General features: G+C 44.7%; 1 protein-coding gene across 1 annotated transcript in view; it reads left to right on the top strand.

Annotated features, from left to right (window-relative positions):
* fn1a (fibronectin 1a) overlaps nucleotides 1–16,432 on the top strand; it is a 64,447-nt gene that overhangs the window by 38,933 nt on the left and 9,082 nt on the right. Inside the window, exons 26-38 of the mRNA XM_042306795.1 lie at nucleotides 1,459–1,650; nucleotides 1,742–1,831; nucleotides 1,945–2,211; nucleotides 3,149–3,265; nucleotides 3,487–3,651; nucleotides 4,564–4,719; nucleotides 5,758–5,871; nucleotides 6,000–6,269; nucleotides 6,593–6,783; nucleotides 11,522–11,609; nucleotides 11,866–12,045; nucleotides 12,339–12,428; nucleotides 13,659–13,850. Coding sequence (XP_042162729.1) covers nucleotides 1,459–1,650; nucleotides 1,742–1,831; nucleotides 1,945–2,211; nucleotides 3,149–3,265; nucleotides 3,487–3,651; nucleotides 4,564–4,719; nucleotides 5,758–5,871; nucleotides 6,000–6,269; nucleotides 6,593–6,783; nucleotides 11,522–11,609; nucleotides 11,866–12,045; nucleotides 12,339–12,428; nucleotides 13,659–13,850 — 2,112 coding nt within the window. The remainder of the gene's footprint in view (nucleotides 1–1,458; nucleotides 1,651–1,741; nucleotides 1,832–1,944; nucleotides 2,212–3,148; nucleotides 3,266–3,486; nucleotides 3,652–4,563; nucleotides 4,720–5,757; nucleotides 5,872–5,999; nucleotides 6,270–6,592; nucleotides 6,784–11,521; nucleotides 11,610–11,865; nucleotides 12,046–12,338; nucleotides 12,429–13,658; nucleotides 13,851–16,432) is intronic.

Here is a 16,432-nt window from a genome sequence, read left to right as displayed (position 1 = left end):
TCCTGGTGTTTTTTACAGTAGAATATCCTTTGCATCTGACTCATTTTAAAGGAAAAATCCTTGTCCAGTTCGAGGTGAGTGATGTTCAGAAGCTGTTTTCCGTTATGGCACAATTGGTCAAGAGCTCGTTGTAAAACGACGGCCGTTTCTAGATCATCGTATTTCTAACATTTGACTAAAACACAATCGTTTCAAACCATGCTTACATTTTGTACACAATCACGTGTCTGTCTATTATATGTTGGAATACTTGGGAACAAATTTCTAAAATTAAAATCACTTGTAGCTGATTTCCTGGTTTTCTTTTTTTTTTAGTCTTAATTCCCAACAATGGAAAAAGTAAAATAAATGTGTTTTTTGTTGTTGTTACCATTCGTTATGGCCCACGTTAGTAGGGCTTTAATCTCCCTCTAGCTGTGTGTGTTTTTATGACGCTATTCGGGACCATATGGTTTTAGTTTGCCCCAACCTACTGTTTCTACATCTGAATTCTTCAACACTAGCTGGAGCTCATTGTGACTCCCACTTGGTCTCCTTTGCCCAAACGTAGTTTATTCCTGTAACTGCTTTCTTTAGGTGAAGTAGAGGCGGACCAAAATGCAGCGTGGTGGTTATTCATGTTCTTTAATTTATAAAGTCACTACACATGAGAACTAACAAAAACAACAAACATGAGAACTTAAAACCATCCCATCTGGTGCAAACACAAAGACAGGAACAAACACACAGTGAAACCCAGGCTACCTAAATATGGTTCCCAATCAGAGACAATGACTAACACCTGCCTCTGATGGAGAACCATATCAGGCCAGACATAGAAATAGACAAACAAGACATCCAACATAGAATGCCCACTCAGATCACACCCTGACCAACCAAAACATAGAAACATACAAAGCAAACTATGGTCAGGGTGTGACCAATTCCCTCGCTTTATATAACGATGTCGTAAAACTGTAGAGATTCAAACATATTGTTTCCTTCAACATATCTCGATTTCAGATGGTCTTAACACCTCCAATATAACTGCGTCCTGAATTTCCTATCGTCAAAGTGTACACTTGCACACTCCCTGTCGTTGGATTTTAAAGCATTGGATTAGTAACGGCTGAAGCCTTTCTACCGTTAAAAAAAAAAACATGACCAGGAGAGTGAGAGAAGGGTTTGAGCAGCAGGTAGCCTAGCGGTTGAGCCAGTAATTGAAAGGTTGCTAGTTTGAATCCAGGAACCGAAAAAAAAAAAATTAGCTGGGCACTTAACCCCCAGCGTCTGCGTTGACCTTGGCCGTGACCTCACGGGTGTCTCGAGGGGAGAAAAAAAAAGTATTATAATTTTTTTTTAAAACACCTTGCCAAGTGCACATGAAATAGAACACAAATAAACACCTACCAGGGTGGAGAATTGGGGATGCAACTCCTCTCTCTGACTTTAATACCTGATATCTCTCCGCTACCCCAGCCGTTCCTGCCCCTACTAACCTGGATTTCCCCGAGGTGGGTCCTGACAGTATGCGGGTGACCTGGACAGCTCCTGTGGTTCCTAACCCCGCTGACATCAGCAGCTTCGTTATTCGCTACCACCCTATCGATGACGAGGATGACATCACAGAAAGCAGCGTCGGAAGGAACGCCGACACCGTGGTTCTTAAGAGTAAGACTCGCACACACACACACAGTCCTAATGACTGTTAATAGTGTTGTACTTCTTGTCACTCACTGACTGATGCTGTTCGTTCCTGTAGATCTGATTTCCAACACAGAGTACCTGGTCAGTGTGGTGTGTGTCTATGAAACGAGGGAGAGCTCCCCTCTGGTCGGCACCCACAAAACAAGTGAGTTTCACCTGATTGATTGATTGTGTTTTGGTTATCCTTTTGTTTTGTCAATGTTTCCTAAATGATTCCTAAATTACTCCGGACTGACTTTTTTTTTTCTCTCCCCTCAGCTCTGGACTCCCCCAGCGGTCTGCGGTTCTCAGAAGTCCTGACCAACTCCTTCACGGTGCACTGGCAGGCCCCCAACGCCATCATCACTGGCTACCGGATTCGTTACCAGATGGCCAGCGGCGGACGGGCCAAGGACGAGAGGCTGCCGCCATCCAGGAACCACTTCACCCTGACCGGGCTGACCCCCGAGACGGAATACATCGTCAACATCTATGCTGTCAGCGGCCAGCAGGACAGCAAGCCGCTCACCGGCAAACAGAAAACCAGTATGACCTCTTAACTTTTCGCACGTTCTTTTACTTTGCCTTGATTCATTGTTTTCTTCCTTTCAACCAGTCCCAATTCCCTACCGCTACGATAAGACCCGTTGACAACCAGTCCCAATTCCCTACCGCTATGATAAGACCCGTTGACAACCAGTCCCAATTCCCTACCGCTATGATAAGACCCGTTGACAACCAGTCCCAATTCCCTACCGCTATGATAAGACCCGTTGACAACCAGTCCCAATTCCCTACCGCTATGATAAGACCCGTTGACAACCAGTCCCAATTCCCTACCGCTATGATAAGACCCGTTGACAACCAGTCCCAATTCCCTACCGCTATGATAAGACCCGTTGACAACCAGTCCCAATTCCCTACCGCTATGATAAGACCCGTTGACAACCAGTCCCAATTCCCTACCCCTACGATAAGACCTGTTGACAACCAGTCCCAATTCCCTACCGCTATGATAAGACCCGTTGACAACCAGTCCCAATTCCCTACCCCTACGATAAGACCCGTTGACAACCAGTCCCAATTCCCTACCGCTATGATAAGACCCGTTGACAACCAGTCCCAATTCCCTACCGCTATGATAAGACCTGTTGACAACCAGTCCCAATTCCCTACCCCTACGATAAGACCTGTTGACTTTTCATACATCTCCTGAATCCCAAAATCACACCCTAGCCCCTACTCCCAAGGCACATGTTGATCTTAGAGGGTTGGATAGGTGTTAACCAATATGGTGGTAGCTCCAACTTGCCCTCTGATAGACCAGGAGAAATTGTTGCCATTGTTGCTAACACCAATCCAATCCTCTCAGCTCTCCACAAAAACCAATTTTTCCTTTTTAATTTACTTCGTTGAATATTTCTGAAAGAAAGAGATTAATTCTGACCGTCTGTCTCTGCTTCCTTCTCCTTGTGTCCTCTAGTCTCTGACGCTCCTACTGACCTGGAGGTCGTGTCCTCCTCTCCCACCAGCGTCACAGTCCGCTGGGACGCCCCCTCTGTTACCGTGAGGTACTACAGGATCACCCATGGAGAGTCAGGTCTGTCCGGTACGTTAACTAGCCTAGCCTTTACTAACCTAGCCTTAAGTAGCCTGTTACCGTGAGGTACTACACGATCACCCATGGAGAGTCAGCTCTCTTTACTATCATCGCCCACAGAGAGTGGAGTGAAATTTTATCTTTTGCTTTTTCACAATATAAATCTTGTCTTCATCAGTAGCATATTAGCATTGTTTGCTGTTACCCCTCCCAACCCTCAGGTGGCCACAGCACCCCTAAAGAGTTCACTGTGCCTGGTTCCCAGTCTACTGCCACCATCCAGAACCTGAGGCCTGGTACTGACTACACCATCACAGTCTACGCTGTGACCGGCAGAGGGGACAGCCCAGCCTCCAGCACACCCATTTATGTCACCCACAAGACAGGTACACCCCACCACACACACACACACACACACCTAACTTCATTCTATGGCAGGCCTCTCCATCCCTGTTCCTGGAGAGGTACTGTCCTGTAGGTTCTCACTCCATCCCTGTTCCTGGAGAGGTACTGTCCTGTAGGTTCTCACTCCAACCCTAATTTAGCACTCCTGATTCTAATAATTAGCTGGTTCGTTACAACTGGGGTTGAAGCGTAAACCCACAGGAGGGTATCTCTCCAGGAACAGGGTTGGAGAGGCCTGCTCTAGGGAGGTTTTTCCTTGCGACTGAGCTGCTCTCTTGCTCTTTGCGGTCTAGACCTGGTTAGTGTATAAACCATGTTATGACAACTGTTGCTGTTAAAAGAGATTGATTGATCAAGATAAGACCATTTTACCCTGTCCTGATAATGTTTGTGGCCTGAAAGTATACTTGGGCAGCAGGTAGCCTAGTGGTTAGAGTGTAACTAGCCTAGCCTTTACTAGCCTAGTGGTTAGAGCCTGTACAGCGGGTAGCTACAGTGGTTCACCCATGGAGGGTCAGCCTAGTGGTTAGACTATCGGGTAGCCTAGTGGAGAGTGGAGGGAAATTTTAGCTTTAGTTTTTCACAATATAAATCTTGTCTTCATCAGTAGCATATTAGCAGTGTTTGAGGAGGCGGGTAACCTCAGTGGTTAGAGTGTAGGGGAGTTCGGGTAGCCTAGTGGTTAGAGTGTACTGGGAGGCAGAGCCTGAGTGGTTGTGTAGGGGAGGCGGGTAGCCCAGTGGTCACAGTCTACGCTGGGAGGCGGGTAGCCTAGTGGTTAGAGTGTAGGGATTCTATGGCAGGCCTCTCCATCCCTGTTCCTGGGGTAGCCTAGTGGTTAGAGTGTAGGGGCTTCAACAGGTTGTGACTTGGCCCCTCTTCTCTGGCTGTAGATATTGACTCTCCTTTGGAGATGAAGGTGACCGACGTTAAGGACAGCACCATCACCGTGAGGTGGTCCCCGGCCCAGGGGCCCGTCCAGGGGTACAGGATCACTGGGGTCCCCAAGAACGGACAGGGTCCCTCCTTCTCTGAGACTGTGGCTCCAGGTAAGGTCATGTTGCTCCAGTTAAGGACAATCTGTCCCTGATGTTGTTAATGCCTGTATCTGTCCCTGGTGGTGTTAATGCCTGTATCTGTCCCTGATGTTGTTAATGCCTGTATCTGTCCCTGGTGGTGGTGTTAATGACTATCTGTCCCTGGTGGTGGTGTTAATGACTGTATCTGTCCCTGATGTTGTTAATGCCTGTATCTGTCCCTGATGTTGTTAATGCCTGTATCTGTCCCTGATGTGGTTAATGCCTGTATCTGTCCCTGGTGGTGGTGTTAATGCCTGTATCTGTCCCTGGTGGTGGTGTTAATGCCTGTATCTGTCCCTGATGTTGTTAATGCCTGTATCTGTCCCTGGTGGTGGTGTTAATGCCTGTATCTGCCCCTGGTGGTGGCTGTTAATGACTCTGTCCCTTTGGAGATGTTAATGCCTGTATCTGTCCCATGGTGGTGGTGTTAATGCCTCATCTGTCCCTGGTGGTGGTGTTAATGCCTCCTATCTGAGACTGTGGTCCAGGTAAGGTCATGTTGCTCCAGTTAAGGACAATCTGTCCCTGATGGTGGTGTTAATGCCTGTATCTGTCCCTGGTGGTGTTAATGCCTGTATCTGTCCCTGATGGTGGTGTTAATGCCTGTATCTGTCCCTGATGTTGTTAATGCCTGTATCTGTCCCTGGTGGTGGTGGTGTTAATGCCTGTATCTGTCCCTGGTGGTGGTGGTGTTAATGCCTGTATCTGTCCCTGGTGGTGGTGTTAATGCCTGTATCTGTCCCTGGTGGTGGTGTTAATGCCTGTATCTGTCCCTGGTGGTGGTGTTAATGCCTGTATCTGTCCCTGGTGGTGGTGTTAATGACTGTATCTGTCCCTGGTGGTGGTGTTAATGACTGTATCTGTCCCTGGTGGTGGTGTTAATGACTGTATCTGTCCCTGGTGGTGGTGTTAATGACTGTATCTGTCCCTGGTGGTGTTAATGACTGTATCTGTCCCTGGTGTTGTTGCTGTTGTTGTTAATGCCTGTATCTGTCCCTGGTGTTTTAGATCAGACTGAGATGACGTTCTCTGGCCTGCAGCCCACGGTAGAGTACATCCTCAGTGTGTATGCTCTGGGACAGGACGGAGAGAGCCCTCCCCTGGTTGAGACGGCTGTCACTGGTGCGTGTTCCAGGGACGTTGCTCTGCATATGACAGTGTGCTGTCCTCCTTTCCTGTTTCCGTGTGTTGGGTTGCGTAATTGCTCACCTGACCCTTGACCCTGTTCGACCTCTCCTCCCTCCCTTCAGCGGTGGGTCGTCCCACAGACCTGACCTTCTCTAACGTTGACTCTACCTCCATGACCATTTCCTGGGACTCGCCCGACGGCCGGGTGACGTCGTACCGCGTCCTGTACGCCAGCCCCGAAGAGGGCGAGAGGGAGCTGCGCCCCGCACCCCGTGGAGACGATGAATCGGCAACGATCCACGGCCTGCGACCCGGAAGTGAATATACTGTGAAGGTCATCGCCATGCACGACCGTACACCTAGTCCTCCACTGGTGGGCGTTCAGGCCACAGGTAGCTATAAACCCCTCCGGACAAATACAAACCTTTAAACACAATGGTCAGTTTGAGTAAAGTGAGGCATTGAATCAATAATCTTGAACATTCAATTAGTAGTTAATTATACAGTATGACAGTATTTTGGATGCAAGGTGATTTTAATTTTTTTTTTTTATCTCTCCTATATCAGTGATTCTGAACAGTGAGACTAATGTAGCGGATGTTGATTTTTAAACACGCTCTTTTTCTTTCTCTTCTCTTCTTTCTTGGAAAGCAGCCTATCCAAACAGGAGAATAACTTTCTCGTCTCCGTCTTCCGTTTCTTTAACTCCCTCTAGCCATCCCTTCCCCCACCAACCTTGAATTCTCCCAGATCACCACCTCCTCCTTCACCATCAAATGGCGCACCATGCCCAATGCCCGTCTAACTGGGTACCGGGTGGTCGTAAACCCCAAGAACAAGAGTGGTCCCACCAAGGAGATGAATGTTGCTCCTGACACCACACAGGTCCACGTGCCGGGACTCATGGTAATTATAAAGACTCATGCATGCTTATAACCAGTTATAAAGCATTATACCTGCAGACAATACGTAACTTCTTGGGGTGACCACACCAAATTTACATAGAAATGTGAGTTATAGATCTGTAATTCTCATTGAACGTAAGTCTAAGACGCGGTAGATCTGTTCTATGTGCTCTAGTTCCATGCTTCGCATACTTAGGTTACATTTTTGTGTCTTTACTTTAAGTTTTGTACACCAGCTGAAAATCTATTTCACAGCGGTTTGGATGGTACAATGATTCTCTCCACCTGTTGGTATTCAACTCTTACTCTATGAGGACTAGAGCCTGCTGTTTTCTACCTGATAATTCATTGCACCCACCTGGTGTCCCAGGTCCTGGTGTCCCAGGTCTAAATCAGTCCCTGATTAGAGGGGAATCACCCACCTGGTGTCCCAGGTCCTGGTGTCCCAGGTCTAAATCAGTCCCTGATTAGAGGGGAATCACCCACCTGGTGTCCCAGGTCCTGGTGTCCCAGGTCTAAATCAGTCCCTGATTAGAGGGGAATCACCCACCTGGTGTCCCAGGTCCTGGTGTCCCAGGTCTAAATCAGCCCCTGATTAGAGGGGAATCACCCACCTGGTGTCCCAAGTCTAAATCAGCCCCTGATTAGAGGGGAATCACCCGCCTGTGTCCTGTCTAAATCAGTCCCTGATTAGAGGAATCAACCGCCTGTGTCCTGTCTAAATCCGTCCCTGATTAGAGGGGAATCAACCACCTGTGTCCTGTCTAAATCCGTCCCTGATTAGAGGGGAACGCAGGGGTACTGTCTTCGAGTTGGATTTGAGGGCTCTACATTGTGCATTGCGTGTTTTGTCACATAAACCGATAAGGTGAACTTTTAGAATTATATCAACCAGGAAATGGCTCAGTGATTTCTGCATACTGCAAGTATAACCATCTCATTTGAGACATTTCTAACCCACATCTGAACTGAGTCAAAGTCATTATGACATGATTATAGGACATTATAAAGACACATTTTTACCATGCATTATAACTGCATTGTAATGCATTATAGTAAAGTGTTACCAAAAATCTACATGTGATTTATCCATAACTTTAGTGATGGAACATTTTTAAATGCTTGAGTTTTTTAAATATAAAAAAACAAACTTTTTTACTTTCCCTTTCGCTAAAAGTATTTTCGCCTGGAATCTCTTCATTATTTCATATTTTGGATTTCCAGGTATTTGTTTTATGACCCTTCAATCTAATGTCGTGTCTGACTATCATTAAATGTGAAGACTGTTATTTTATCTAATAAATTCTTTGTGTAATTATTACTATTATTACGTGATTAAACGAATCATGTAAACTTCAATTAACTAGGAAGTCGGGGCACCACGGGAAAATGTTTATATTCTCTATTTCCAGAATTGACTCTTCAGATATTTTCTTATCAAAACAGTCGCTTATTAATTAATTAATTATTATTACCACTTCAGTTCTCATTACTGAACGTCGCAAACCCTTGGATACCTGCACGAACCCTAGCCTCCATAATGAATCAGCGATATACAAATTGCCTTAATTATTTATTTAACTAAATAATCACAGAAATACATAACAAACAAACAGTAGATATTTGGGTTACTACATGATAAAAAAATGTAAAAGTCCCTAGCGGACGAAGCCAATATGACGGCTTGGTAGACAAAGGAAAGGGGTGGGGACTGAGAGAGCAGGAAAGACAACTTGGATTCACTACACACAGTTGATAATTATATTAATTGAAATGCAAATCCTTTGCACATGAACGCCCGCTCATTGTATATATGTATGTATATATATTTGTTGTCTTCTCTGTTGGTATCGTCGGTCTGTCTGTTGGAGAGTCAGATCATCAGAGTCTCTGGTTAACTTCCCCAGAAGTCACAATGTCCTTCGTGGTCGTAGCTTTCTCCGCGGCTCTGGATAGTGTCTGTTGTAATGGATACGTCAGGTGTACAGATGGTCGTTGCATAGAATAGATGCTTCTGCTGTTGTTGGTATTCTTGTACTAGACTTATGTAATTTCCAGGTGCAGACTAGTGATCGATAGTCTCTGAGTGGAACCATTTCCAGTGGTGTAGCCAACGGTCTGGTCTCCTGGGCTCCATATTTTCTGTTGTAATGGCCTATAGCGCTGTAGATTTTAACCATTTCACATGCAGCATCAGCTCCATATTTTCTGTTGTAATGGCCTATAGAATTGTAGCCATTCCAACGCGGGGACTCCGTCCCGGCATTCTCTGACTTAATGTACATTTTGTAGGAAGTGGTTTTATACTCTGAGGGGGGGGCTATTCCATGACGCCTGATGTAATGTCTGGCCTCATTGGGGGGGGCGTGGCCACTGACTAGTTAAAACTTTACAAGTATCTCGTTTAGAAAGCCAACATCACATTACATCTTCTCACAAATAGTTTCATATTTACTCATTCATTTTATCCAACATCTAGATGTAAATCTGACAGCTGGGAAATGTCCACTTTAAGAGTTATGTACGTTTTCCTGTCCCTCATGAGATCACCAACAAACTACTTTGACAAATATAAATATGGTTGAATTATTCAAACTTTTGCATTGTCCAAGTGTCTCTCTGTGTTCCACAGTTTTTTACATTCCATTCTCAAACACTACAGAGCATAGGGGCAATGTATTTTATGACCGACCATAAAACAGCAGACTTCCCGGCTCTCCCCCCTCTACGAGAGAGAGCACGCTGTAGAGGGGACCCACTGTAACCTGATCAGTCAGATCATCACAGGAGAGTCATGACACTAATGAGAGCTGTGGCTCCAGCTGTGGAGCTGGTCCCTCTCCCAAATGAAACCCTATTCCCTACATAGTGCACTACTTTTGACCAGGACCGATATAACTCCGGTGAAATGTAGTGCACTATGTAGGGAATAGGGTCCCGTTTGGGGCTCCACCCTGGGCCCTGATGTGGGTTTGAAACCAGTAGTCTGGTAGACCTAGCGAAGCCACAGCCAGTCCACCAGCCTTGTCATTTCTAGTTGGCAAAGAATGCAACCACAGCCAATGACTTTGAAAGTGGAACTGACAGGATTTTATCAACATGAAATCTTATCCATATCTGTTTATATACACCCCCAGGAAGACAACATTTGTATTTTTTTTTTTAAACATTTTCTGACAAGGGAGCACTTAGTAATTCTTTACACGTTTTCATAAATTCATAGAATGTTTTTATAGTTAGTTATAAATTCTAGAGCATTATAGAGTGGGAAAGAGGCCGGGCGTTTCGACAATTTATTTGCAACTCTGTAGTAAATAAAACCTGAATGAATTGGCGCAGGGGTCTAAAAGCAGTCCATCTCAGTGCTAGAGGCATCACTACAGACACAGCCTGGATTAAAACCAGGGTCACAACCGGTCGTAATTGGGAGTGCCGTAGGGCGGCGCATAGTTGTCCCAGCGTCGTCCGGGGTAGGCCGTCATTGTAAATAAGAATTTGTTCTTAATTAACCGACTTGCCTAGTTAAATTTAAAGGTTACATTAAAAAAAAAAAGTTTTTACAAAGAATATCACAGGAGTCCTCTTTACATTTGAGAACTTCAGTCCTGTTGATCAAAGAACCATAAGGTCTCTCTCCCTCAGTTGCCTTTACACATCAACATGATGCCAGCCGTCCCGTTAAATCTAACGAGGGAACATCAGATAAACCCTCAACCGCGTGCAGATGTGCTTAATACACTTCTACCGTAATCAAACGGTGTTTTAATAACTCCAAATAACAAACGTAGCTATAGGTCGTTGTAACATTTTAAACTTTAAAACATGTTTTTCTTATGTTTGTTTTGGTACTGCATGGATCACCGGTGCGGTTGAATGCAGCATTGCTGTACGGCCCACTCAACATGTATTGTAGTTGTAGCCTAGTTGAGTAGACAGCCTAAACTACTGCTCTACTGTTGCTGTCAAAGGCTTACATGTTTCTCATTTGCATGCTGTTTTGTTTTGTTGGGGTTATTCATTGTCAAGCTTTTAAAAACCGAAGCCAGACAACATCTAGACTCATTTATACTTGCTGGTGACTTGTCGTGCAGCGAGCGTAACGCTGGCGGTAATGGTAGCGGGCCAAAATGAATTGACAACCCGAGTGATTGCGCGGCGTCAGGTTGAAATGTGAGTTTTATTAGCCACGTCACGACTGAGACGTGATCATTACCCTCGCTAGTTCGATTGCGTTGACATTCCCAGCCTTAGTTACACTCCATACGTTTTTGAGTCATTGAAACTGAAACGGTGCATCCCGAATGGAGGCAGCAAAAACAATGAACCAACTTAACAACTTGATAGCAATATTTTTGGGATTACCAATAAATGTATTGGTGAATTATATTAATCCTGCATTCAATGACATCCATCTATTCTGACAACAATGCCTTTACAGACATAGAATATTGAGTAAACTATAACCTATTTTTAAAACCTCTTATGAAGTTGGTTTTGAAGCATAAACTGGAAAATGTATATTTTTTACTGATATTATGATTCTGTCAGTTTTTATATCTGCAAAGTAGTTAAAACGCAGTCAGTTCCACTTTAAAGTACTAGGGTGTGTGGGAGCTGATGGAGGTTCCAGTGAATCTTACTAAAGTTTTTTTCTTCTCCTGACTTCTGTCTGTCTGTGTAGGTTTCTACTATGTATGAGTCTCACTCAGTTTATTCTGTACTGTCTCGTGTCTGTGTAGGTTTCTACTATGTATGAGGTGCACATTTACGCCCTGAAGAACTCTCTGACGAGCCGCCCAGTTCAAGGAGAGGTCACAACTCTGGACAGTGAGTCTCTCTCGCTCCCACAGCCAACCGATAGTGATGATAGTAGAACATGGTCAAAATCCTCTTTTTATTTACACATTATCTGTAATCTAATTTAATCTTTAATCCACAAAACAGATGTTCACATATATAACAGACATTACAATTGTCACAAACATTACAATCTTTTAACAAAGGACAATGTTAGTTAATAAGACAAAGAAATTCAATTTAAAGAAAACTGGTAGAAATCTGTTCTGCTCTCTTTGTGTTCTAGACATCAGTCCTCCGCGTCGCGTGCGTATCTCTGATGCAAAGGACTCCTCCATCACCCTGACCTGGAGATCCAAGACCGAGACCATCTCTGGCTTCCTGGTTGAGGCCACGCCCACCACCGGAGGCCGCACCCCCATCCAGAGGACCATCGCCCCTGATTCCCGCACCTACACCATCCAAGGTACCCCCCTAAACCTTCACCATCCAAGGTACCCCTCCTGTACCCTTCCTAAACCTTCATGGTACCCCCATGGTATCTAATGGTACCCCCCCCCCCAATACCTCCTACTCCATTGACCTCACCCTGCTGCAGTCAACATTTACTTCTGGGTCGTGTTCATTAGGACATGCAACATTTTTATAACGTCTTGCAACAGAAAATGGGCATTTCTTATTGCACCAAGTCTTTTGGTGCCTAATGAACACGACCCAGACTCTATTCTAGATCAGATTCATCTGGACCGTTTTCCACAGGTCTTCAGCCTGGCTCTACCTACAAGATCAACATATACACTCTGAACGGCAACGCCCGCAGTGCTCCCTTCACCCTCACTGCCACCACAGGTATACTACCGTCCCCTCTCTCTCTCCACTACCGTCCCCTCTCTCTCTCCACTACCGTCCCCTCTCCCTCTCTCCACTACCGTCCCCTCTCCCTCTCCACTACCGTCCCCTCGCTCTCTCTCTCTCTCTACCAGTCCACATGTTATCATTAACGTCACTCTCAGGCCAAAACAGACAACTTGGTTCTCTAGGTTAGAGAGTATGTTCATCAATGGCCAGACGTCGTTGTGTATATCTCTCTGTTCATCAAGGACCAGACTTCGTCGTTATATTTATATTCATCTTACTAAGTATACTGTTTAAAATATAAACGTAACATGCAACAATTTAAAAGATTTTACTAAGTTACACTTCATATGAGGAAATCAGTCAATTGAAATAATAAATTCATTAGTCTCTAATCTATAATCTATGGATTTCACGACTGGAAATACAGATATATGTCACAGATGCCTTAAAAAATATCACGGTATTTCTGTGCATTTAAATTGCCATCGATAAATTGCAATTGTGTTCATTGTCCGTAGCTTATGCCTGCTCCATACCATAACCCCACTTGTCACCATGGGGGCACTCTGTTCACAAAGTTGCCACCGCTCGCCCACACGACGCCATACACGTGGTCTACGATTGTGAGGCCTATTGGACGTGCTGCCAAATGTTCTAAAATGACTTGAGGCGGCTTATGGTAGAGAAATTAACATTTAAATTCTCAGCTCTGGTAGACATTCCTGCAGTCAGCATGCCAATTGCACGCACCCTCAACTTGAAACATCTGTGGCATTTTGTTGTGTGACAAAACTGCACATTTTAGTGGCCTTTTATTGTCCCCAGCACAAGATGCACCTGTGTAATGGTCATGCTGTTTAATCAGCTTGTTGATCTGCCAAACCTGTCAGGTGGATGGATTATCTTAGTAAAAGGAGAAATGCTCACTAACAGGGATGTCAACACATTTTTAGAAACAAGCTTTTTTTGCCTCGTAGAAAAATTCAGAATGTTCTTATTTCATCTCATGAAACATGGGGCCAACACTTTACACGTTGCGTTCATGTTTTTGTTTAGTTGCTTAAAGCTGTTTAAGTGTGTCAGTTCTCTAATTACATTTATTAGGGTTATTTGACATGACATACATCATTTCTGTAAATGTTTGCCAGATTTTAGCTGGTTCAGCCAGCGTCTTTTCAACTGTAGAATTGATTGTCTCCCTGTCTTGTTTCTCTCCTGCAGCTAAGCCTGTGGTGTCTCCCCCCACCAACATCCGGTTCACCTCGCTGACCCCTAGCAGCATCTCCTTTACCTGGGAGGGGTCCCGTAGTGCCGGGGTCACCGGGTATTACGTCACCTACGAGGAGGCGGGGGGCATCCCCCGGGAACTCACCCCGCGGCCCACCGCTTCCCGCAGCCAAGCCATCATCACTGGTAGGGATCCTCTTTCAGATCCCAAAAGGAAAACTTTAAGAATGGGAAGCGTAGAAATAGTGCACATAGAACCGATTCTACTGTTTTATCAGACTTGCTTTCAATGAGAATGACATATCTATAACTCATGTTTCTGTCAATGTGGTGCGGGTCGGCCTACATGGCTACATACGGGACCTTTTTTGTTTTGGGTCTGAACCGAGTCGAACCGAGTCGATTCAAACTGAACTGGTCGGGTTACGGATCCATACACCTCAGTGGCTGGGAAGTGTGAATAAATAGAACAGTTTGGCTCATAATAGTGTGAAAAGTTCCGGGTGGGTTGTTTTAGCAAACAAGACAGACGCGTGTGCAACCGTGGAGCAAAACGAGCGCGGGGTCGGCCTTAAATTCAATGGATTGCAGGGCTCTACATTTCAACCAGTTTACTTGCAAATGCTGCTAAAGTGTTTTGCTGTGCAACCTGGAATTTGAATTTGTCAAATGTATTTATTTTTTATTTAACTAGGCAAGTCAGTTAAGAACAAATTCTTATTTACAATGACTGCCTACCAGAAGGCCTCCTGCAGGGGACGGAGGCTGGGATTAACAATGAAAATATAGGACAAAACACACCACAACAAGAGAGACAACACAACATTACAGAGACTGGGGGTTGGGATTAACAATGAAAATATAGGACAAAACACACATCACGACAAGAGACACCACAATACTACATAAAGAGAGACCTAATACAACAATACAACATTACAGAGACTTAAAACAACAATATAGCACGGCAGCAGCACATGACAGCACACGACAGCAGCACATGACAGCACACGACAGCAGCACATGACAGCACACGACAGCAGCACATGACAGCACACGACAGCAGCACATGACAGCACATGACAGCAGCACAAACACTATTGGGCAAAGACAACAGCAAGAAGGTGAAGACAACAATACATAAGGCGAAGTAGCCACAACGGTCAGTAAAAGTGTCCATACTTTGTAGACAACATGTGTAGACTTAACAGTGAAATGCTTCCTTACAATAATGAGTAAAAATAACGTGGTTATATACAGGGAGTACCAGGTAATAACGTGGTTATATACAGGGAGTACCAGGTAATAACGTGGTTATATACAGGGAGTACCAGGTAATAAGTGTACCAGGTAATAACGTGGTTATATACAGGGAGTACCAGGTAATAACGTGGCTATATACAGGGAGTACCAGGTAATAACGTGGTTATATACAGGGAGTACCAGGTAATAACGTGGTTATATACAGGGAGTACCAGGTAATAACGTGGTTATATACAGGGAGTACCAGGTAATAACGTGGTTATATACAGGGAGTACCAGGTAATAACGTGGTTATATACAGGGAGTACCAGGTAATAACGTGGCTATATACAGGGAGTACCAGGTAATAACGTGGCTATATACAGGGAGTACCAGGTAATAACGTGGCTATTATATACAGGGAGTACCAGGTAATAACGTGGCTATTATATACAGGGAGTACCAGGTAATAACGTGGCTATTATATACAGGGAGTACCAGGTAATAACGTGGCTATTATATACAGGGAGTACCTGGGAATACGCGGCTATTATATACAGGAGTACCAGGTAATAACAGGAGTAGGAATGGCTATTATATACAGGGAGTACCCAGGTATTATAACAGGGAGTACCTGGGAATGGCTATTATATACAGGGAGTACCAGGTATTATATACGTGGCTATTATATACAGGGAGTACCCAGGTATTATAACAGGGAGTACCTGGGAATGGCTATTATATACAGGGAGTACCAGGTAATAACTGGGAATGACGCGGCTATTATATACAGGGAGTACCTGGGAATGACGCGGCTATTATATACAGGAGTACCTGGGAATGACGCGGCTATTATATACAGGAGTACCAGGTAATAACTGGGAATAACGCGGCTATTATATACAGGGAGTACCAGGCTATTATATACAGGGAGTACCTGGGAATAACGCGGCTATTATATACAGGGAGTACCAGGGAATAACGCGGCTATTATATACAGGGAGTACCTGGGAATAAGGCTATTATATACAGGAGTACCTGGGAATAACGCGGCTATTATATACAGGGTACCTGGGAATACCAGGGGTACCTGGGAATAACGCGGCTATTATATACAGGGAGTACCTGGGAATAACGCGGCTATTATATACAGGGAGTACCTGGGAATAACGCGGCTATTATATACAGGAGTACCTGGGAATAACGCGGCTATTATATACAGGGAGTACCTGGGAATAACGCGGCTATTATATACAGGAGTACCTGGGAATAACGCGGCTATTATATACAGGGAGTACCTGGGAATAACGGGCTATTATATACAGGGAGTACCTGGGAATAACGGCTATTATATACAGGGAGTACCTGGGAATAACGCGGCTATTATATACAGGAGTACCTGGGAATAACGCGGCTATTATATACAGGAGTACCTGGGAATAACGCGGCTATTATATACAGGGAGTACCTGGGAATAACGCGGCTATTATATACAGGAGTACCTGGGAATAACGCGGCTATTATAT

The sequence above is a fragment of the Oncorhynchus tshawytscha genome, linkage group LG26, assembly GCF_018296145.1.
Source record: "Oncorhynchus tshawytscha isolate Ot180627B linkage group LG26, Otsh_v2.0, whole genome shotgun sequence".
NCBI lineage: Eukaryota > Metazoa > Chordata > Actinopteri > Salmoniformes > Salmonidae > Oncorhynchus > Oncorhynchus tshawytscha.
This window is presented reverse-complemented; position numbering and strand designations above follow the sequence as displayed.